The following is a 24,988-nucleotide window of genomic DNA, read 5'->3' on the forward strand; positions in this document are numbered from 1 at the left end:
CTCAAAACATATCAGCATCATATCAATTGGGTGCAATGACATTACAAAACGTGCTGAATGCGGTCGTAAACTTGGTAACAGCATCATATCAACTGGGTACAATTCAGCATTTATTAATTAATTAAACGCAAATTACTTTTGTTTTTTCTAAAGTCCCGTCAGGGTGTTTTTTAAAGCGGAATTTACCACCGAGCACACCAACTGGAGTCACCCTGCTCATCTTGGAACAACAGGCGTCGGAAATGCCGTGCATTGACTCCGGTAGAACTCCTGGCACCCCGGGTGGGCTCCGGTGGCCAATGGGCTGTCCGGTAGTCCTACTGCGCTGGCCCTGTCCACCTGTCGGGGTGCGAGATGGGTGGGTGGAGAGTGGGGGGGTGCTGGGGGGTGGGCGCGCTTCCGACACCCGCCGGGTTGGAGGAGGCCCCGCTGGTCGCTCCTCTTACTCACTTCACTAGTTTTGCACTATACACTTTGTAAATATACACATAGGGCACACAACATATTTCTCGGTGGGGTGGGGAAGGGTGGAAACACCGTCTTCACCCTCCAACTCCCCTCCAATTTTAATGCACTTCACATCCAGGGGGAGGGGTGAGTTGGGGTGGGGATCCATCAGGGGGGATAGACTGCAGTGCCTGGCAGCGCTGTGGTCCCCCCATCTGTGTCCCTGCCCCACCACTTTGTCCCTCTATTTCCTTTTTTAATGCACCACACATATGCATATTCTTTTTTTTTTTTGGGATGCGGGTGGATCGGAGTAGGGGAAATTTTTTTTCCCTCTGCTCCAACTCACCTGCTCCCAATTTTAATGCACCACACGCATACACTGTCGTGTATACTGGGTGGGGCCACATTCACGGTGTAAGGGTAGAGCTCGCCAGTCGGCAAGCTGGCGGACTCAGTAACAGGGTTAGATATATATACATACCGGGGCCTCTTCCCACCGGGATCGGTATTTTGGTGTACCGCCCCTCCCCCGGTGGGGCGCTGTGGGGGCCCGCCGGGCCTCGTTCTGCGGCGTTGGGCTCGGGGGACTCTGCCTCAGCGATCCTTCCCTCCTTCCTCTCTTTAGTTTTTCCTCTGGTCTCTTGAGATCTCGTTAATTTGTTGGAATTTAGAGGCTTCTCGGGTTGGCGTAAGACTTTGATTTTGTAACCATGGGGAAGGCAGGAAGTGTTTGGTTTGTGCTGGATTTCACTTTGATTTATCTTTCTTTTCTTTTTATCTCTTCTGACCTTTTCTCTGGTCTCCTGACCGTTTGAACCTCACGACTCTGGCGAGACTCTGAAGTATCTGGTTAAGGTGAAGGGTAATGGGATTTTTATTAGGTTTTAGGTGAATTAATGAGTATAAATTTACATGTATTTGCACGCACGCACACACACACGCACACACACGCACACCAACGCACACATACACATAAAAAAAAAAGAGAGAGCAATGATGTTAAGACGTTGAATTGGTAAGACTACCGAATGAACAATTCTGAGCTTTAAAAAAAAAAAAAAAAAAAAGGAAATACCGTGCATTTACCTCATCACTGACCTGCCTTCAATGTAACCATCCGCGGTTCCGTTCAAGGCTCAAGTGCTGTCAAAAAATATAGTGCGATTAATATGCGTTAATACGTGATTAATGCGACATTTTTCTGAGATTAATTAATCTATGAACGCTTTCACTTTGACAGCACTAATATATATATATATATATATATATATATATATATATATATATATATATATATATATATATATATATATATATACACACACAGTGGTACCTCTACTTACGAAATTAATTGGTTCTGGAAGAAAGTTCTTAAGTAGAAAAATTTGTAAGTAGAGACGCATTTTCCATGTAAATGCCCTAATCCGTTCCAAGCCTCCCAAATTTCAGACATAAATGTTTTATAAAGCATAAAAATGCATCAAAACATGTAACAAATACATGTTACAATTAGATTCTTGCACAATAAATGAGAGTTGTGCATAATGTAAATAACAAAGAATAGAGTAAAGAATAAAAATGATGGTCATTTACCTTTTTAACTGCTGTCCTCATCGTTTTTTTGCCCTCTGGTTCATGTTCGCCTCTCTCAGAGGGTTTTTTTTTTTTTTTTGAACACCTCATGGGCCACGGGATGAATGATGAGGACGCTGTATAGACACCGATCTAGTATACGCTCATACCTATGGTAGAGGTTCCTCTTAACCAATGGGATGCCAGAACGATGCACAAACACCGATCTAGTTTTTACGCTCATAGATACCTATGGTAGGAAATAGCCATAGCCGAAAGTATGTTGCGTTCGGTAATGTATTTTAAATTTCTTTCGGATCAAGAGGCAATATTTTCCCGTTGAGGAGTTTCGTAACTCGAAAATTTCGTATGAAGAGACGTTCGTAAGTAGAGGTTACACTGTATATATATATATATATATATATATATCCATCCATCCATCCATCCATTTTCTTGACCGCTTATTCCTCACAAGGGTCGCGGGGGGTGCTGGCGCCTATCTCAGCTGGCTCTGGGCAGTAGGCGGGGGACACCCTGGACTGGTTGCCAACCAATCGCAGGGCACACAGAGACGAACAACCATCCACGCTCACAAGCACACCTAGGGACAATTCGGAGCGCCCAATTAACCTGCCATGCATGTCTTTGGAATGTGGGAGGAGACCGGAGTACCCGGAGAAGACCCACGCGGGCACGGGGAGAACATGCAAACTCCACCCAGGAAGGTCCGAGCCTGGACTCGAACCGGAGACCTCAGAACTGGGAAGCGGACGTGCTAACCACTCGACTACCGTGCCGCCTATATATTTATATATATATTTATATATATATATATATTTATATATTTATATATTCGGGGTGGGACAAAATAACGATTCGACCGAACCATCGTTCGTCAAGGGGAGCTAAACGACCGTATCGGTTGCAAACTCGTCAACCGATACAAAATCCGCCGCGAATCCTTAGATACGTTGCTTGTAAAGCTGTGGACCGGATATCGCGTGGCTGTGAATCGGTTGCGAGTGAGACTTTATGGTTGTCATAACAATTGCAACAGTTCTGCGCTGTGCTCTACTTGTTTTGTTTACGTTTCAGTAGCATCACTATTCAAGCTACTTCCGTGTTGACAGAGAGCTAGCAAAGAAGCGCTCAGAGACGCTTCATTCCCCGGATGTTGTAAACATAATGCAAAGACGTCACGCACCTTTTTGGGGGGCCCGCCTACCGTCAACGTCGGACTCGCGACACGACACGGGATACTCGCATTGTGGTAAATCTAGTGCAGCTATCTTTTTAACATTACTATACATTATCCTTTTAGTAAACTTTACTCGCAAACTCACAGGAGCTCCTCTGAAACCAAACACTGTATCAAATGTATAGCCAAAAAATTAAAACAATCATGGGAAAGAGTTTTCTATGGATTAAACTACAGTAATGCTAAATGAACACTAGGGCTGCACAATATATCGAAAAAATATCGATATCGCGATATTGGTCCTTGCAATATGCATATCGCAAAGGCACGCAATAAGTTTTATATGGAATTTTATGCTTTTTATATGAATTTGACCAGTCAGATGCTAACTAAAATGTGCATCGCCATTCAATAGTTGAAAATTATCAAGACATAATTACAATTAATTAACTAAGATTACATGAAGGTTGCTTATTTTGCCCCATGAAAAATGTTTTTCTTTCATTAGGTAATAAAAATGTAATTTCTTTAGGTACATGTTAAATATCGCAATAATATCGATATCGCTATGTTCAGCAACTATATCGCATGTTTTTCCAATATCGTGCAGCCCTAATGAACACAGAATTCCATGGCAACAGCTGGGAAACTGTACTTGTGTGGAACACTTACAAAGCTTTTTGAGGAATCCCCACGGCTCCTGAAATCTCAAGACAAAGTAATTACATGATGCAATACATATTTATCACAGTTTTCAACTTTGAGATTCTAAATCTGTGATATTTGGGATTCTTACCAGAAAGTATGGGTCTTGCAGCCATGAAAACGGGACAAACAGCAGGGCACCGACTGTCACACATCATCTGTTAGTTCATAGTTTGTACTAAGAGGCTGTTTGCTATCAGAACCTTTAAGCATGTTTGCACTTTGCATTTGTGGGTTTGAAGAGAGCTGATAAGAGGTTTTCTGCGCATTGCAAGCATAAATTCACCCAGCAGTGTCTTTGTTGACAGTCGGTGGGTCGTCTGCCTTAACTCCCTGCAGAAAAGCTTTTACTGATATAGTAACTCCGCAAATGAGGGTTTGAAATATGGACATGTAAATTTCTCAGAGGGAGCCATCCCAAAGGGATCAATAAAGCCAAGTCTAAGTCTAAGAAGTCTAAGAAGTTTAATATTTTTGATGAATGAGAAAAGTTTGCCATATAACATGACTTAAAAAATATAATAAAAAAAAAAAAAAATAATTAAAAAAAAAGAATTACAACAAAATACATTAAAAAGTAATGCATCCAAATAAAGGGACAGCAACATGAAAAATCGACTTTTTTTTTGAGCTTTTAGCCATGTTAAAATCCTAATTCCTCAACAAAAACATGACCAAAGTGGTGTTTTCCTCCAATGGCCCCTCTATGAGAAATTCTAGGTCATTCTGCTCTCCAAGCACCAGCCCCTCCCAACCTGAGAAAACAAGTTGTTGGCACTTTTTGACGTCATAAAGTGCCGACCCACCCCCGCACCGCCTCGGCGGACTAAACGCACGCCCACTTTCTCTGAGACCTCCATGACATAGTGACAAAAGTAGCTTTTACCAGTAAACATTCTGTCTAAGTGAATTTAAAGCAATCAATTATCCTTCACATATGCAATGACAATTGGCTGTCTTAAAATCCCGTTCTGGCTGACACTTGTGTAAACTACCTGTACAACCTTTGCACCAGTGAATCTAACTGAATGACTAGTATAGTGGTTCGAGTGTTTGCTCTGTAAGCAGCAAATCACTGGTTCGAGACCAGCTCAGGTTTTTGTTCGTTCTTTTTCCTCGTTCTTCTTTCCTCTCTCTTCTTCCTTCTCATCCCCTCCTCCTCCACCATTACTTGCGGCAAGGAGCTGTTTTGTTTCAAATGTTTATTGAAGAATTGGCTTGCGTCAAGTTGTGTGGCCATTCAGAAGAGTCGGCTCACAGGGGTGTGGCAAGGAATGGTTTTACTGAACCGGACGTTTTACTTCCGTGTTGGAAAAATAACCAGCAAAACGCCACCGATCCATCCATTTTCCTAACCGCTTACTCCTCACAAGGGTCACGGGGGTGCTGGAGCAAATCCCAGCCGGCTTCGGGCAGTAGGAGGGGTGCATCCAGAACTGGTTGCCAGCCAGTCGCAGAAACACCTAATATTTCATAAAAAATTACATTGCCATGGTGTCAAAGGTAAGATTTAATAATCATTATATGCCTATAGTTAACTGTTGGAAGGGCTTAAAATACCGTAGTGTAATTCTTTTAATATTTGCTGGGTTGTATTTATGTCTGTTGGGAAAAGATGATAAATGATTTATTTTGTTGAGCAAAAATTTGTCTCATCATTAGCGTTCATCGCTAGGTTCTAGAGTAACCAAGTAAAAGAAGTGGAAATCTCTCTTACCAAGACAATTCGATACGCATCTCGATGCATGGGATTTAAAATGGAGTCATTCGATTCCGTTCAATTCAGTAGGATTACGATTCGATTCGGTGTAGCGGTGCAAATGATTATTTGATTACATGACAACTGTCAAAGTCATTTAGAATTATTGATACTTGATTAAATTGGTTAAATTGGTTTCCTAATATGAAAAGAAAAACGCACTGAGCTGTCACCATTGTCTTACAAATGCAATTATGCCATGTTGTAGTGACAGAAAAATGACCAAAACAAATCAGTCACACTTTGGTTTGGTTTTACAGTACAGTACATACTTAATTTAATTTATTTTATTTTTTTACTTTTTTTAATTGAAGTGTTATGAAATTACTCGAACAATTAATTTTTTAACTTTCTTTATTGAATTGTTATGAAATTACTTTATCAATGACTAAAAATTCAACCATATTTAAATTAGGGGAAAAAAATTGTACATTTTATTGGAAATTTAGATTAAATTGAGATATATAATTTGAGATTTATATATATATATATATATATATATATATATATATATATATATATATATATATATATATATATATATATATATATAGTCATTGATTAAAATTTTTAATCGCACATTAATTGCAAATTTTACATCTCAATTTATATCTAAATTTACAATAAAATGTACAATTTTTCCCCCTATATATATATATGTATATATATATATATATATATATATATATATATATATATATATATATATATATATATATATATATATATATATATATATATATATATAAGAGCTGTTAAACAATTATTTTTTTTATCAGATTAATCACATATTGGGATTTTAATTAATCACGAATAATCGGTTAATTAAACAGGCTTTTTTTTTTATCAACATTGTTTGCCCACCAAATTTAAAGAGCATCTGCTATGTGTTTATTTTTTTTATTTTATTTTTTTTATGAGGACGTTGTCAAAAATTTTTAACCACTTCACATGCTCATCCTCTTTTAATTTAATTATTTACTTGCATAATTAAAAAAAAGATGACCCCAATAGTTTGACATGAACAAATATTCTGAATGTCATACGCAAATATTTATTAAATGCTTTACTTTAATGCATGTAGTTATGTTTACTGCTCAAACACAACCTGTGCTACCTTTAGCGTAACCATCCGCTGTCAGCTAAAGGATCATCTGCGGTTAAAATTGATAGTCTGATTAATGCGATAAATGTTTTTGATTCATTAATTACTAAATGCTTTAACTGTGTGTGTGCGTGTGTGTTCCCTGCCCTTCAGCACAAGCAAAAATCCTCTTCTTGAAGAAGAAAATGGGGAAAGGATCACATCTGTGATTAATGTGTAGCAGAAAGTGATGCCGAAATCCTTTGATAATGGAGTGTTTGCGCTCATTCCTGAGGCTGTGCGTCAGCATGCAGTGAGCCCCTGTGAGCACCAGCATCTAATAATGGATATGATTTCACAGTGAGCAACAACATTTTGCAATATAGACGATATGACGTACCCCGACTACCAACCCAACAGTCTCCACCCCCCAGCCCCGTGCATCATCATTTGCATCATTTGCGTGTTGCATTAACAATCTGTTTTGCAATGTGGAAAGCCACATGCACATTTCTCCATATGCCCACATCAAACTCTGAATATATAAAAATGATTGCACCAATAATATGGACGTTAAATGAATGAATGAATTACGTCGTCGTATTCCACTCCACCCACCACAGCTTAATGGCGCTTAATGAGGAAAACGCTTATGTCCATAAAGGAAAGTTTTCTGACAGTCTTGTGCACCTCTTTGGTCCAAGCTCGCTTCTGAAAATGTCATCTTTCTCTCAACTGCTATAACTGCTATGGGATCCATCCATCAATCCATTAATCCATCCATCCATCCATCCATCCATCCATGCATCCATCCATCCATCCATGCATCCATCCATCCATCCATCCATCCATCCATCAATCCATTAATCCATCCATCCATCCATCCATGCATCCATCCATCAATCCATGCATCCATCCATCCATCCATCAATCCATGCATCCATCCATCCATCAATCCATCAATCCATCAATCCATCCATCCATCCATCCATCCATCCATCCATGCATCAATCCATCCATGCATCCATCCATCCATCCATCCATGCATCCATCCATCCATGCATCCATCCATCCATCCATCCATGCATCCATCCATCCATGCATCCATCCATCCATCCATCCATCCATCCATCCATCCATCCATCCATCCATGCATCAATCCATCCATGCATCCATCCATCCATCCATCCATCCATCCATCCATCCATCCATCCATTTTCTGAACCGCTTGTTCCTCACAAGGGATGTGGGGGATACAAAATGTAATAGATGTGTATTAAAATAAGCAATTATTAGACAGTATGCATTGCAACTAAAGTGTTTTTAGCCTAACTGCTAGCTCGTGCCAAGTCTTGATCATCTGTTTATTTAAAATCAACCGGGATTTCCTGTCTCAAATGTCATCAATCAATCAATCAATCAATCAATCAATCAATCAAACTTGATTTATAAAGCACCTTTCATACATTCAAATGCAACTCAAAGTGCTGAACAATTAAAACATCCATAATACAATAAAAAGAAAAAGCCACCTCCCCCCCCACCCCCCCCCCCCCCCCCCCCCATATCCCCATGATACCCACAGACACACACGCAAACCACAACATGGCGGGGCACAGAAGAACCTTGTGAGGAATGGCACCCAGGAGGAGTTCATCCCCACTGAGAGGGATGACTGCCATCCAAGAGACCGCCGGCCCGCTCCAAACAGACTGAAGCGAGCCACGGCTCCCCGGGGCCAAAGGGGCCCCCGGGACAACCTCCCGCCCGCAGGAGAAGAACAGCCCAGTGTGGAGGCTCCCCCAGGAGAAAACACTGGAGCTAAAAACTTAGAGCTACCAAATAAAAACATTTAAACACTAAATCAAAACAGTTCAACACTATAAACAATAAATAAATAAAAAATAAAAGGCAAAAACAAAGCAAAAAGACAATATAAATTAAAATAGCTAAATAAATAAAAGAGGTTAAAAAGAAAAGAGATCAATCAAATGCCAAACTAAGTCAAACTGAGTCTTAAAAACATCAATAGTCTCTGCAGCCCTCATGCCCCCCGGCAGGCTATTCCATAGGTGAGGACCATAGTGGCTAAAGGCAGCTTCACCGTGTGTCTTGGTCCTCACCTTTGGAATAGTTAAAAGGCCACTGCCAGAAGACCTCAGAAGCCGCGAGGGGTAATAGGGTAAAAGCAAGTCAGATAAATAAGATGGGCCAAGACCGTTAAGACATTTAAAAACTAATAAAAGTACCTTAAAATCAATCCTGAAGCGCACAGGGAGCCAATGCAGCGATTTTAAAACTGGTCCCCGTTCGCACATGTGCGGCTGAATTTTGAAGGAGCTGTAGGGTTGAAATAATTCTTTTTGGGAAGACCAGAGAGCAGGGAATTACAGTAATCTAAACGACAAGAAATAAAAGCATGCATCAGCCCCTCCGTGTTGGCCTGCGAGAGAAACGAACGGACTCTGGCAATATTCTTAAGATGGTAAAAACCGATCTTGGCTACATTTTTCATATGAGGAATAAAAGTAAGCTCAGAGTAAAAAATGACGTCCAAATTCTTCACACATTGCGAGGGTTTAAAATCTTGTAATTTTGGTAAAAGTTTTTCTCTCTGACCTTCAGGACCGATGACTCAAACCTCTGTTTTGTCCTGGTTGAGCTGCAGGAAATTTTCTGCCATTCACAAATGATTTATATAAATGTTTCGCAGATAAGCAGTTCTGATAATGGATGGATGGACATAACCAAAAAAAAAGTCAGTCCACCATAATGAATGAATGGCGCACATCAGAACACGCCATAATACCTTAGAAGCGCTTCGTCCGGTTACCATGCTTTGCAGAAGTGTGGACTCGAGTCATGTGACTTGGACTCGAGTCATGAATTTGACGACTTGCAACTCGACTTGGACTTGAACAACTATGACTTGTGACTTAACTTGTACTTGAGCCCTTTTGACTTGAAAAGACTTGCTTCTTCTACCTAAACAAAAACATTAAAATGTATGTAAACGATTAAGTTCCGTCTCGGTGTGTGCGCATGTGTGTGTACGTGTGCGAGCTGTGCTGACCTGACAACACAGCGCAGTCATTCACACGTCTGGGAAGCCGCAAACGAGGCGCCTACGCTAAGGCAAACTTCAAAATAAAGCTGACCAAATAATACATTGACACCAATGCAAAAGCCTTGCTGAATTTTACTTTGAAGTCTGTCTGCCTGGTGGTGTGAACGCAAGCTTGACTACTTCCCTTTGACGTTTTGGCTTGCATTATCAACGTTTTTATTGAAATTACATATTTTCTACCACCATTATCATAATGTCACCCCAAAAGTATATTAAATAGCTCATTTAGGACGTGAAGAAACCACAAGTTAATTATGCCGTCATTGTATGAAACATTGCAAGTCTCCGGTGTTCGTGGCTAGTCGCTAGCTGTTAGCGTTAGCATCGGCTAGAAACTTTAGTTTGATAGCTGTTGCTTGGCTCGCTTGCTTTTCGTATTGTTTTCAATGTTGTGGACCTTGGCTACTTTGTAATCCACTCTCCCTGTTTAAATGAAGGGAATGTGCCTTAAATTGCACTCAGGTGTATTTTTCATGATTAAAAATAAATAAATATAACTTTGCCTTCATTTATAATTATTTTATGAAACACTAGCTTTAAAAAAAAAAGGGGAAAAAAAACATTCAAAATATGCCCATTTGGATTTTAAAATCAAAACTTCAAGTGCATTACAAGTGCAATATAATGTGAGGCAGGATGCCTTATTTTATACATGGATCATGTATAAAATGATCATCTTGCCTTATATTGTATTCCCAAATCCTAACGGCCATGTTAGACATTTGGAGTTTATATATTAAAAAAATAATAATAATAATGGGCAAAAACATTTTATAAAAATAGATTAAGACAATAAATAATAATAAATAAATAAATATATTATAATAAATAATAATAACAATAATAATAATAATAATAATAATATACATTAAATTAAAATTAATAAATTAAGTTTCTTTTTTTTTTTCTTTTTTTTTTTTTTAAGACAATCCGATCCGTGACTTTTGTGATCCGTTGCACCACAAGTTGTTTGGGTACAACAACTATTTAATGGTCACCCGAAATAATATAATCTACGATATTGAAACTCAGTGTTTGTGTTCGCCATACCCTCTGAATTGAAAGTGTACAAAAGTATGTTTTTTAGAGACATCAAGTGGAATCTGATAATTTTGAGGAAATGGAGTAGTAGTTATGGATCCCAAGTTCGCCAACAGAGCCAACATATCTGCAGAAGCTGCAGTTAACCTAGCTCTTCATTTCATCCTGCAGCATCTGGACTCTCCAGGAACCTATGCTAGGATTTGTAGACTTCAGCTCTGCTTTCAATACTATTCGTCCAAGTCTTCTCCAAGACAAGCTTGCCCGAATGAATGTGCCTGACCTCATCTGTCAGTGGATCACTGACTTCCTGACAGACAGGAGACAGCATGTGAAGCTGGGGAAGATTGTCTCCGACACCCGGACCATCAGCACCAGTTCCCCTCAGGGCTGCGTACTTTCCCCTCTGCTCTTCTGCCTCTATACCAACTGCTGCACTTCTTGCCACCAGTCTGTCAAACTGATTAAGTTTGCAGACGACACCACACTCATTGGACTCATCTCAGAGGGTGATGAGCCTGCCTACAGGAGGGAAGTGGACTGTCTGGTGTCCTTGTGTGCCAGCAACCATAGTGCTAAATGCCCTGAAGACAGTGGAGATGGTGGTTGACTTCCGGAAAGCACCTGCTTCATTACTTTCCCTCACCTTGACAGACACCCCCATCTCCAATATGAACTCCGTCCGCTTCCTGGGTACCACCATCAACCGAGACCTGAAATGGAAGATGAACATCGGCTCCCTCATCAAGAAGGCCCAACAGAGGTTGTTCTTCTTGCGGCAAGTGAGCAAACTGAAGGTGCCAGCTAAGATGATGCTTCAATTTTATACTGCTATTGACACGACGAGGAGAGGTAGGACTCAGACGCAGGATAAAGGTAGGCCACAAAGGCAACAGATTTATTGCCGGTCAGCAGCTGTCTCCTCTCACACTGAGAGGAGAAAGGGGGATCAAAAAGTGGAGAACTAAAAACGCTCCACTGGGGAGGAAAAAACGGGCAAAAGGTACAGGGGACAACAAAAGGCGCTCCGCTAGGGAGGAAACAAGGCTCAAGGCACAAGGGGTAACTAAGGGCGCTCCGCTGTGGAGGATAAGGTACAAAAACAAGGCAAAACAACAAGGCAACAGGAACAAGGACTCGAGGACTGTGGGACGCTTCCATGCACTAACTGTGACACTTCGGCCCTGACTGGAGAATGAAGGTGGCTTTTATTGTCCGGGTTGATTGGAAACAGGTGGTGCTGATCATGGGCGTGGACCGGTAATCATTGAGCTGCAGGAAGGGTAAGTGACCTGGGGTGAGAGTGGAGTCAGGACTATCAAAATAAAACAGGAACATGACTGTAAAAACAAAAGCATGAACCGCCACTCTGGTGGCGGCGTGACAGCTATAATTGAGTCTGTGTGGTACGCTGGAGCCACTGCTAAGGACAGACACCGGCTGCAGCGTGTTGTCGCTCTGCTGAGGTGGTGATTGGTTGCAACCTCCCATCACTTCAAGACTTGTATACATCCAGGACTGTGAGGCGTGCAGGTCGGATCACAGCTGACCCCTCTCACCCTGCACACGGTCTCTTTCAATCACTTCCTTCAGGCAGAAGGCTACGGTCCATTAGGACCAGAACCTCACGCCATAAGAACAGTTTCTTCCCCTCTGCAGTAGGAATTTTAAATGCAATTTAATCAACCTGCTACATAATAATTTCCCCCCTGTTACTTAGTCACTGTACTATGCTCTAATTATGGAATATCTATATAAATATTTATTGTCTGTACAATTATATATTAATCATACATTTCATTTTATAAATTTATGTTAGTTAATGTAACAAGGTATATATATATATATATATATATATATATATATATATATATATATATATACACACTGGATGGATGGATGGATGGATGGATGGATGCATAGATGGGATGGATGGATGGATGGATGGATGGATGGATACGTCACAATGATCATGTGACTGCCCAAAATGGCCAATACAGTACTTAAGGCAAAAATATTCATAAAAAGTGCTACAACATCATAATTGCTCAACATAAATTGGCATTTTTTGTTGAAATTAACCATTTCACAGAATAGCTGGTTAGTTTTTCATAAGTCTTGTGTTCCTTTAAGTACTGTATATGTCGTAGCATTTGTGATTTCTTTTATATATTATTGATTATTTTAGCCTGCAACAATCATAAAAAATGCCCGTGAAACTCTGGAGGGACTGGCTAGGACTGTGAACAAATTGCCTATATAGGCCGTCAGGTCACACACGTTTTCGTTCAGTTTCGCTCCACTACCAGGGGCACTAAATAATCTTTACTTCATAAAATAGATTTATCAGTAGTAAGTAAGAATCCGTGGAGTTCACCCTGTGAAAACCCGCCAATTTTGTGTTTTCGGTGGTGAAACCCCGGCACTATTTTGCGATGAGGCGCAGTGATCTCTGGTGTGGGCGTAGTGCCATTAGGTCGGTAGTGGTGTGATTTAGGTCACATGAGCCAATCAGGTAGCTGCTGCTTTCTCCTCACCATAGCAACCGCAAAACAAAAATGGCGACCACAACGTCGGAGAGCGAAAGGAGAAAAAAAGTTAGAAAGAAAGTAGTGAAAAAACTTCGTTCCCGTTCAGGTTTGCCCATCGCTTCAGCTGGCCCCGTTCTTCCAGCCATCTGCATCATTTGTAAAAATACATTTCAAAGTATACTCGTCTGGGATTGGAAGGCACACGGAAGAGGGATCATCTCGCCAAAGCAGAAACATTGTCAGCAGGTATGTGCTACACACACGCGTGCCCATTTCTGTTGTTAATGTGACCGATATTTAGTATAGGGCTGAAAATAATTTTTTGCTAGGTTAAGTTTTAAGGCTATAGTTTATTAAAAAGGCGAGCTGCTGAATGATTTATCGAGTGAATCCAACAGTTGTTACCAAACTCGAGTTACCTGTGCCCATCAGTCATAATAGAGTCACAGCTACACACCCCCTTTTCCCCCAAACTCTCTCTCATCAACCTCAACAAACACTTTACTTTACTTAAATCTGTGATGTGCATATACTGTAAAGAGGTGATGTGACAATAACACTTATAATGTAATTCTTTTTTGTCTAAAGGCGGGTTGGTTGCTGCAGGCCGCTGAGATGAAGCAAGACTGTTCCATTCTTCTGCATATTCAAGACAAAAGACTGTGTCACAATGGAGGTGCAATTTTGTTTCAGAGATTACACAAGGTTCTTAAAGTCAACAGCAACAGAAACAGCAACCAGGGACGAAAAATGTGAGTTGTTACATTGCACTATTTCATTGTCACTTTGCTAAAATTACACATTTCAAAAGTAAAGCATTGGTCAGCAATATGTCACTTGTATTCTGTTTACATTTCGAGACAGCATTAATTAGAAAGCATGACTCTGCACATATTAAGTGAGTGTGTGTGTGTTTTAGACAACCCAATGCTGAGAGCTACAAATTATTTTTGTGAACAAGTAATCCGTCAAAGGATTATAGTTGACAAAGATGTGATGAGAATGGACAAGCTAAGGGGTTTGTGAACAGTGTTAATAAACACGGGGATCTTGATGCTTCAGACTACAGGTAACATATAAATCATTGAAACACATTTATGAAATCTATGGGGAGAGATTTGTCTAAAATCTCACTGTTTCAGAGAAAAATAGTTTGCTGACAAGCTCAATTTAAGTTAAAAATAAATAAATAAATAAAATTGATTCTCTAAAAATGAAAACCAGTTGGTTGTTAATTATTACATGCAAATGTGTTTTTTTGTCTTCTGTATTTATAATTGTTCTTTGACCAAGAAAGTATATAGGCCTATAGGTATATTTGTATTTCTATCCAAATATACGATTATTCACTAGAATTTTCAGTAGGATATCCAAATACCAAAATATTCGATAGCTGCAGCACTAATAATACTAATTTTGAGTTGTGGCACGCCCACACGAGTTATTTTACCACACACCCATGTCAAAACTAGCTTACTGCACACGCACTGCACCCCAACTTCAAATTTTTGCTAACGTCATAATAATAATAATAATAATAATAATATATTATAAATTTTGTTGGATCCAAAAGCAACTTACATAATTATAGTTTCATATGATTGTAATTGTCTTATTTTCAAATGTTTAAATATTTTCTTGATTTGAACAAAATATAATTGTTTAGAATAATCTTGATTTCAATTATTACCAAAATAATTGTGCTGATTATTTTTTTCCGTAATAGAGCAGCCCTAGTCTGATGTGAATATGTGTATCTTGTGCTCATCTTCCCCTTCAATTTTCTATTTCAGGCAGGATATACTGAAACGAAGATTGAGGTGTGATTTCCCCCAGCTGGTTTTTCACACCCCTTTCCAGCAACAACTCTGAAATGGTTTTTGTAGAGACATTATCAACAACTGACAAACTTTTAGACAGGGTACCTCACTCATCAGATACATCAACTACTGAGTCTACTGACGTAAGCCAAGAAAGTGACACTAACACATAGCTGGTACAACATCAGGTTGGAAAATCACAGGGCATACGAGGACACTTTAAAATGCAGGGCTGTAAAATCTATGTAAAATCTGCCATTTTGTTTGTTTCATCATCAAGATGTTAACTCTCCATTTTAACACTTTTCAAGCAAAAATAAAAATGTCTGTATTCCATTTTTCCACAACACAGACCTTTGTTAAATTGGTCTGCCAAAAAAAAAAAAGAGAGCTGTTCCAATGAAGTTCCAAAGGTTTTATTGTGAATGCACATTTGATTTTTTTTTAATTATTATTATTTTTTTATTAATATTTTTTGGGTAGGGGGTGGGGGGTATAAATGACATGCTGTGATGACACAATCTGATACTTTAATAAATATTCTATATGTTATAATAATCTGGGCTCTGAATGCATCTATTTCCATCTAGTCCATTTTGCCTTGTTCCAGGTTTGTGGTGCATTGTAGTATTTTTGGCCGATGTATGCTGCTTCTTGTGTACCTTTCATTACGTAATAGGTTGTGAATTGTTTTCATATATGAAACATAAACATAGCTAAATGTAACATCCGTGTGCTGGTTTCACTTCTAGTTGAAGCGTTTTTTTGGCACAAATTTAATATATTAAATTATCTAAATTCACATGATTGCACCAAACCACCAATACTTGTTTCTGATGTTAGGTACATGTATTTATAACATCTGGGAATGATTTTCTGTTGCCAAATTTAATCTAAGACGTTTTACAACCAAAAACTGCAGCACAAGATTTTCGTTTTTTGTTATTTACCTATATATGCATTTCTGGCTTGTGACAAAATTGGGGCAGGAAAACATTGGGTGAACTTTTAACCCAAAGTTCAGAAGGGTATTATCTATCAAAAAATGCATTGAACAAGTAGTGCCCAGACAGTGGAGCGAAACTCATTTTCTAGGCACTTTTTTGGGGTTCACCCCACGGCCTAATATATGACATATGTGCCACAAATCACAATGTAGTCATTATTTATTTTATTTTCATTATTATTCTGATTGCTATGGTAATTGGCAGTGGTAGAACATACATCACCACTCCAAATTTAATGAATTATTATTATTAGGGCCTGAACAGCGGCCGCTGCAAGGTCCCTATTGTTTTTTGTTAGAATGATTATTATTATTATATTATTATGGCGGCACGGTGGATGATTGGTTAGCACGTCCGCCTCCCAGTGATGGGGACGCAAGATCGAGTCCTGGCTCCGGCCTTCCTGGGTGGAGTTTGCATGTTCTCCCCATGCCTCTGTGGGTCTTCTCCAGGTATTCCGGTTTCCTCCCACATTCCAAAGATATGCATGGCAGGCTAATTGAACACTGAATTGTCTCTAGGTGTGCGTGTGAGCGTGGATGGTTGTTCGTCTCTGTGTGCCCTGCAATTGACTGGTGTTATGGAGTGAGAGATGTGGACCCAAATTGAGGAGACTGATCGGACAGGAAATGAGCAACATAGTGATTTATTGATAAGTGGGCAGGAAAACAATGAATTCAGACAAGACACCCAGGCATGACCCAAGTAACACCAGCAATGCACCCACACCGACTGGACAAACACAACAGACTAAATACACCAACACTAATGACCTAAAGAGACACACCTGGGGGAAACACAAGTGGCTGAGGGCAGTGATTGGTCACATACTGGGAAGGGAAGACACACTAAGGTGGACGTGGTTAAACATAATGAGACAAGGGAAGAGACGAGGAATACATGACAAAACCACTAACTACAGACAAACACACCCTAAAACACCAAAAGAAAACAAAATCCGAACCCCACAGAATCAAAACATGACAGCTGGCAACCAGTTCAGGGTGTCCCCCGCCTACTGCCCAAAGCCAGCTCAAATAGGCTCCAGCACCCCTGCGACCCTTGTGAGGAAGAAGCGGTACAGAAAATGGATGGATGGATGTTTTAAGGCTCTAAGTCCTTTCACCACACAGTTTATACACTTATCTCATCAAAGCATTTGCATTTTCTCACATTTCTCTCTTGTTTAAACATTCTCAATGTTCAAACTTTCATAAATTTTATAAAATAGGTACATTGCTGTAAAAAAAAATGCAGGCATAATTGCACAAAAAATATCCGCGAAATAGCAAAGCTGTGAAAAGTGAACTGTGTTGTAGTAAAGGAACACTTAATTTTTTAAAATACGTCCTTCTTGTTGACCTTGTGGAAGTGGCCACCCTACTGTGACCCCGGGTTTTCACCGGATGCGGTTGCGGTGCGGTTGCGGTGCGGTTGCGGTGCGGTGCGTCTTGACTGCGTGCTCCGGACGGGTAAATTTTTTTGTCAATCCACACCGGCTCCGCACAGCTGCGGTCCGGCAGCTCCGTCGCCGCCCACTTCCCAACGTGTCTCGCGGGACTGCGCGCGCTTTTCTTTTGGTCCACGTCATTTTTATCGAATCCCAAATACGTCCAAATAACAAACGTACCGCCCTTCTTTGGCACAAGTTGCTCTCTCTCCCCTCCTTTGTAGCGGCAGAAGTCCCTTCTTCCAGTAAATCCACTTCGGTGTACGGCAGTCACAGAAAGCCTCGAGGTGCACTTGTTATGGTTGCGCTGTACAGAATGAAGGCACCAGAGAAGGTGTGTGTATGTGTGTTATCCTTGCTTGGGTCACTACCTGTGCTTTTATGACCATGTGGGGATGCAGTCCAGCAGGCATATTTAACATTCACCTTGCCTGAAATTGCATCCCCATGCATCTTTGGTTAGGATGCTCATGGGGACTTCAAATTCACCCCACTTACTCTTAGTAGTCCCCTGGGCCTCCCCTGAAAAGCGAGTGAGGATTGGACAAACAGAAATTGTTTTGGGGGGGGGATGCATTATCAGGCAAGCTGGGAAAAACGCATTGCCTGGAATTGCATCCCCATGCATATCTGGTTAGGATGCTCATGGGGACTTCAAATTCACCCCACTTACTCTTGCTCGTCCCCTGGGCCTCCCCTGAAAAGCATGTGAGGATTGGACAAACAGAAATTGTTTTAGGGGGGGGGGGGGGGGGGTGCATTATCAGGCAAGCTGGGAAAAACGCATTGCCTGGAATTGCATCCCCATGCATCTTTGGTTAGGATGCTCATGGGGACTTCAAATTCACCCCACTTACTTTTAGTAGTCCCCTGGGCCTCCCCTGAAAAGCATGTGAGGATTGGACAAACAGAAATTATTTTAGGGTGGGGATGCATTATCAGGCAAGCTGGGAAAAACGCATTGCCCGGAATTGCATCCCCATGCATCTTTGGTTAGGATGCTCATGGGGACTTCAAATTCACTCCACTTACTCTTGCTCGTCCCCTGGGCCTCCCCTGAAAAGCATGTGAGGATTGGACAAACAGAAATTGTTTTAGGGGGGGGGGGTGCATTATCAGGCAAGCTGGGAAAAACGCATTGCCTGGAATTGCATCCCCATGCATCTTTGGTTAGGATGCTCATGGGGACTTCAAATTCACCCCACTTACTTTTAGTAGTCCCCTGGGCCTCCCCTGAAAAGCATGTGAGGATTGGACAAACAGAAATGGATTTGGGGGGTGCATTATCAGGCAAGCTGGGAAAAACGCATTGCCTGGAATTGCATCCCCATGCATATCTGGTTAGGATGCTCATGGGGACTTCAAATTCACCCCACTTACTCTTGCTCGTCCCCTGGGCCTCCCCTGAAAAGCATGTGAGGATTGGACAAACAGAAATTATTTTAGGGGGGGGATGCATTATCAGGCAAGCTGGGAAAAACGCATTGCCTGGAATTGCATCCCCATGCATCTTTGGTTAGGATGCTCATGGGGACTTCAAATTCACCCCACTTACTCTTGCTAGTCCCCTGGGCCTCCCCTGAAAAGTGTGTGAGGATTGGACAAACAGAAATGGATTTAGGGGGGGATGCATTATCAGGCAAGCTGGGAAAAACGCATTGCCTGGAATTGCATCCCCATGCATATCTGGTTAGGATGCTCATAGACTTATAGCCTATAGCCTATTGGTCTTTTTGTTTTTTTGTTTTTAATGGCAAAGTATCAATCTGCGATGGGTGATGCAGTCACAGTAAACAGATTGATTGCTAGGTAAGTTTTCTCATTTGTTTCGGTATTTACTTTTTAAAAAGAATATTACAGCACTCTTTTATACATTTTTTAAAATGATGCATTTGATTGTCTATCCTTTAACCAATTGGTTCTCAACCTTTTTTTCATTTATGTAACCACAGTGTAATAGTTGTTGTTTTTTTTCTTCCAGCTATTGCCTACCCCCGAACCACTGCAAAGCATTTTTGGTTGAAAAGCATAAATAATTCAAATAAAGTGTTGTTTGATTTATTTAACTTTGGAATTTCATTTAATTAATCTCCTGAATTTTTTGAAAATAAAAATAGTTTACTAAAAAGAAAGAACCAATTAAATAAATTATAGATTTGTGCACACAAATATAAATTACTATTAACTGTTTTCCTTTTGATCAAAGATCTGTTCTCAAAAATAAATATTGGTAACTATCTTAATTTTAAATAAAGTTTTGAAATGATTGACAGGTGATGCTAGGTGGGTCGAACCATTCTCTTTTGGGGGAGATCAAGATTTTGAAGTCAATGAAGTTGAATAACATTTATTTTATGAACTTCTATTTTATTGAATTATTTGCATATTTTAGTAATTATTTTTAAAGCATTTTTGCATGGATGCTACTTTTTATTTTGTTTTTTTAATGTCATAAACCCCCTGGAGTTCTTTCACGTACCCCAAGGAGAGGCCTACACATATACCCTCATTTCACCAGAGGTCTAGTATTGTTATGAACATGGAGCCTTCACTCTATAACGTGATCCTAACATACAAAACCAAAGGGCTATATTCGGCGGGCATATCAAAAAAGGAAAAAAGTGAAATTCGTCGAAAGTAATAGGAAATAGGAAATAGGTAGGGCCTTGCCTGAGATTAGAACACAAATCCATTTCTGTTTGTCCAATCCTCACACACTTTTCAGGGGAGGCCCAGGGGACTAGCAAGAGTAAGTGGGGTGAATTTGAAGTCCCCATGAGCATCCTAACCAAAGATGTGGGGATGCAATTTCAGGCAAGGTGAATGTTAAATATGCCTGCTGGACTGCATCCCCACATGGTCATAAAAGCACAGGTATTGACCCAAGCAAGGATAAGGGTGAAGATGGTTGGATGGATGACGTTTTAAATGGTGACATGTACGTCCTTAGAAGATGAGCAGAAAACACTTGTTTCTTGTCTTGTCCCGTTGCAAAGCAATGCACAGTACTTGGGTATAAGCTTTAGACTTGACTTTATTGATCCCTTTGGCATGGCTCCCTTTGGGAAATTTACATGTCCAGCAGCAATGAGAACAGATAATAAAATAATAAAATAAATAATTAAATCAATCAATAAATAAGGCTATTACACCAGAGATTGAATTAATAATAATAAAAATAAAATAGAAAATAATAATTCTTTAAAGCAGAACATACTTTTCAGTTAAAAACACATATTGTTTTCGCGACAGTTTATATTCCAAATCAAAACGCAATTGTTTCCGACCCATTTATAAAGAATCAAAGAATCATCTCATTAAAAGCACGCATTTTATACTTAGATCCATAAGAAAAACCTTGCTCATTTCGCCGCATTATAAGCATTAAACCTGAAAATAATAATAATAATGATAATAATAATAATAATAATAATTAACCCCTCGTCAATGCACAGTCCCCCCCACCCCAATTCGTATGACGTGTAGGCATTTCACTGTCACAGGAATAACACTGTCTCCAAAAACTACAAAATATATTAAAAACCAAAGCTCCCCCCTCCCTGTCTTCTCACGACCCCCCCCCCCCCCCCCCCACCCAAACGCTGCCCCCCATCCCCACCCCCACGCTAAAGCACACACAAAAGTGGCTCGTCTCAGGCGTAAAAGCTGTTTCAAAAAAGTACAAAATATATCCCCCCCCCCCCCCCCCCCCCCCACACACACACCTTCTCAACAACCACCACTCACCCCGCTAACACCCCACCAACGCTAAAGTATAAACAAAAGTGGCTCCTGCAACCTGGGTGAATTTCATGGCGCTATGACTTTAAATCGAAGTACGGTTAGGGTGACGTAAGCGAGTGATGTAAGCGCGCTCCCGCGAGAGGGGATGCATTTTCAGACGGGATGCCATTTGCGGCACAACACCTGGATCATGACAGCATGCAATGCATGCCATTTGCAGCACAACATCCAGGGCATATCACGCAGAGAGAGAGAGAGAGAGAGAGAGAGAGAGAGAGAGAGAGAGCGAGAGTGGGAAATATTTCCGTGTTAGTTTAGGACACACAACGTAACCCGGGCTGATCGGCAATGGCAGGGAGGCATTTTACAATCATTCTTACGTGTCAGATGCATACTGCCCATAAGCCCATACACCAACCTCTGAAAATATATTTTTAAAAAACGATCGCTTCAATAATTTGTACATTATGAATGAATGACGTCGTCGTCGTCCTCTTTGCTCTGTACAGTTTAATGGCGCTCTAAACGCTTACTCTCTGTCCAACCTCGCTTTCTGATAATGTCATCTTTCTCGCAACTGTTACTATAACAACCATGTTCTTGGCACAAATCCATTGCCATGTGTGGTAAATCAGGTGCAAATCTGTCAGTTTTGTGGGCGTGTTTGCGCCAGTATATGATTAGAGCAATATACTGAGTGAATAGGTGGGTAACTGGGCGCAGACTGCAGGTGCAGTTGTGGTGCAATATTTCGCTATATTACCGGACACAGCGCATTCTTATTGAATATGCCCCTTAGTGTTATCTTAGGTGATTACAAATGATCACAAATGATTGGTGCGATTGTTTTAAAAAAATATATATTTTCAGAGGTAAAAATGATCGTAAAATGCCTCCCCGTCATTGCCGATCAGCCCGGGTTACGTGATGTGTCCTAAACCAACAATGAATTAGGCGCTCCCGGATTGCTCCATTTTTACCGGTTAGCGCTGTGCAAAGGCAACGCAAACCTTTAGTGAATAGGCCCCTTTGTGTTGACCACATACTTAAGGATTCGTGATTGTAGATAATCGGGGACAACATATCTCTTATCCATGCCATGGTATAATTGATCTTTTGTTGACTTTATTCAGAAGAGAGGAAGAACGCTCCATTACTGCTTCAAAAATCAAAGCGTATTTAGCAATGGAAGAATGTTGATTTGTTGTGATTGGATTGGATTGGTATTAATGTTTTATGTTATGTTATGTTGTGTTGTGGTTTTTGTGTTTCTGTAAAGCGCTTTGTGACAGCTCAGGCTGTCTGAAAGCTCTATATAAATAAACTTGAGTTGAGTATGCGAGTACAGACAGATCATTGCAGCATTAATAGTGCAATATGATTTGTGTAATTCATGATTAAATTAGTCATAATGTAAATTGTAGATATTTCTCTGTGCAGAATGGATTTTAAGAAGATATTGTTTAATTTTTCTCTTTGCAGGTTTGGTTTCAAAATAGGCGAGCTAAATTTCGTCGGAATGAGCGTGCTATGCTGGCCAGCAAGAATGCTTCACTCCTGAAATCCTACTCTGGAGATGTTATGGCAGTGGAGCAGCCAATTGTCCCACGCCCTGCACCACGCCCAAATGATTATCTTTCCTGGGGTGGCACTGCTCCATATAGGTTGGTCTCACATTGATTTCCCCTCCATTACCAAAGATATTTCAAAGAACATCCATCCATCCATCCATCCATTTTCTTGACCGCTTATTCCTCACAAGGGTCGCGGGGGGTGCTGGCGCCTATCTCAGCTGGCTCTGGGCAGTAGGCGGGGGACACCCTGGACTGGTTGCCAACCAATCGCAGGGCACACAGAGACGAACAACCATCCACACTCACAAGCACACCTAGGGACAATTCGGAGCACCCAATTAACCTGCCATGCATGTCTTTGGAATGTGGGAGGAGACCGGAGTACCCGGAGAAGACCCACGCGGGCACGGGGAGAACATGCAAACTCCACCCAGGAAGGTCCGAGCATGGACTCGAACCGGAGACCTCAGAACTGGGAAGCGGACGTGCTAACCACTCGACTACCGTGCCGCATTTCAAAGAACATCCGTTTTAAAATCAAATCTTATAAGAATGAAATCAGTTAAAAATGAAGAAAAATGTTGGAAAGTCAAATATACTCAAATGTACAATATACTATATAAATATAATTTAGTGCAAAATCTATGAACTATTTTCAGTCAATAAAAATGTTATTTATACAGGGATGTTTATTAGCTAGCGATCCAAGATGGCGCAATCTTCTGCGCATGCACGTCACCGATCGTGCAGGGTCACCGATAGCGTCTTGACACAGCGAGACCTGTAATAATAATAATAATAATAATAATAATAATAATAATAATGATGATAATAATAATAATAATAATAATAATAATAATAATAATAATAATAACGTTGTTAGGTAAGATCGATAAATATATATATTTTTTTAAAAAGTACATTAATATTAACTAAAAGGTAGGTCTTGAGCCTGATTTTAACTCATTTACTCCCAAAAACGTATAAATACATTTTTTCATGTTTTAAGTGTCCCAAAGACATTTTTTTGGTTGTTTTTTGTTTTTTTGTTTTTTTAATGCTAGAGCATCCAGAAGGCTTTGATGTAGCCTCTCAACTGCAAAGAACGGTTGCAGAAATGGTGGAAGCATAGCAAAGGAGACCAACCAGGGCCATGTTGAAAAATAAGCTCAATTACTCACAATCCTAAATAGATTTGTGAAAATTAATGAAACTTAGCTATATTCTAATGCTAATTGCTGCAAAATGAAAACATATATATATATATATATATATATATATATATATATATATATATATATATATATATATATACATATATATACTTTTTTCCTGATGGAAGAAGAGACTTTAATCTTTCTTTTGATAGGTTCCATGTTTTTATAGCAATTGAACACAATATTCTGTGGGCCTTGAAAAATCAGTAAAAATCCAGGAAGCGAAGGTGGTTGCTTCAGTGAAAAAAAATGTCTGGGAGCGAATGAGAAGAGCATGACTGTCCTCTGCGGCCCTGAAGTCCTCCGGCAGACTGTTCCATAGGCACGGGCCGTAATATTGAAAGGACACCTCGCCATGAGTATGTTTCCTGACTCTGGGAATGGATAGGAGCCCTCTACTGGAGGAACGTAAGGGACTGCAAGAGTTCATATGGTCTAAGAAATTCTGAAAGATAAGAAGGACAACGACCGTTAAGACAGTTGGAAACTATTTAAAAATAAATAAATAAATAAAACTGATTCTGAATAACATCGGGCGCAAATTTGGTGATTTTAAAACTGGTACTGCTAACGTGGGCCCTCCTCCTGGTCTTCGTTGGGACATGTGCTACGGAATTTTGTAAAATCTGTAGACCTGAAATGCTCTTTTTTTGGAAAGACCAGACAGCAGGGCATAACAGTAGTAGTCAATACGACTGGTAATAGAAGC

General features: G+C 40.3%; 1 protein-coding gene and 1 long non-coding RNA gene across 2 annotated transcripts in view; both read left to right on the forward strand.

The window, feature by feature from the left end:
• prrx1b (paired related homeobox 1b) overlaps window positions 1-24,988 on the forward strand; it is a 44,895-nt gene that overhangs the window by 14,266 nt on the left and 5,641 nt on the right. Inside the window, exon 3 of the mRNA XM_077535125.1 lies at window positions 22,971-23,152. Within this exon, the coding sequence (XP_077391251.1) occupies window positions 22,971-23,152 (182 nt within the window). The remainder of the gene's footprint in view (window positions 1-22,970; window positions 23,153-24,988) is intronic.
• Window positions 13,215-15,845, forward strand: LOC144027125 (uncharacterized). Its single transcript, XR_013285378.1, has 3 exons — window positions 13,215-13,713; window positions 14,056-14,219; window positions 15,261-15,845. It is a non-coding gene; the product is annotated as an uncharacterized LOC144027125 (long non-coding RNA).

The sequence above is a fragment of the Festucalex cinctus genome, chromosome 10, assembly GCF_051991245.1.
Source record: "Festucalex cinctus isolate MCC-2025b chromosome 10, RoL_Fcin_1.0, whole genome shotgun sequence".
Classification (NCBI taxonomy): Eukaryota; Metazoa; Chordata; class Actinopteri; order Syngnathiformes; family Syngnathidae; genus Festucalex; species Festucalex cinctus.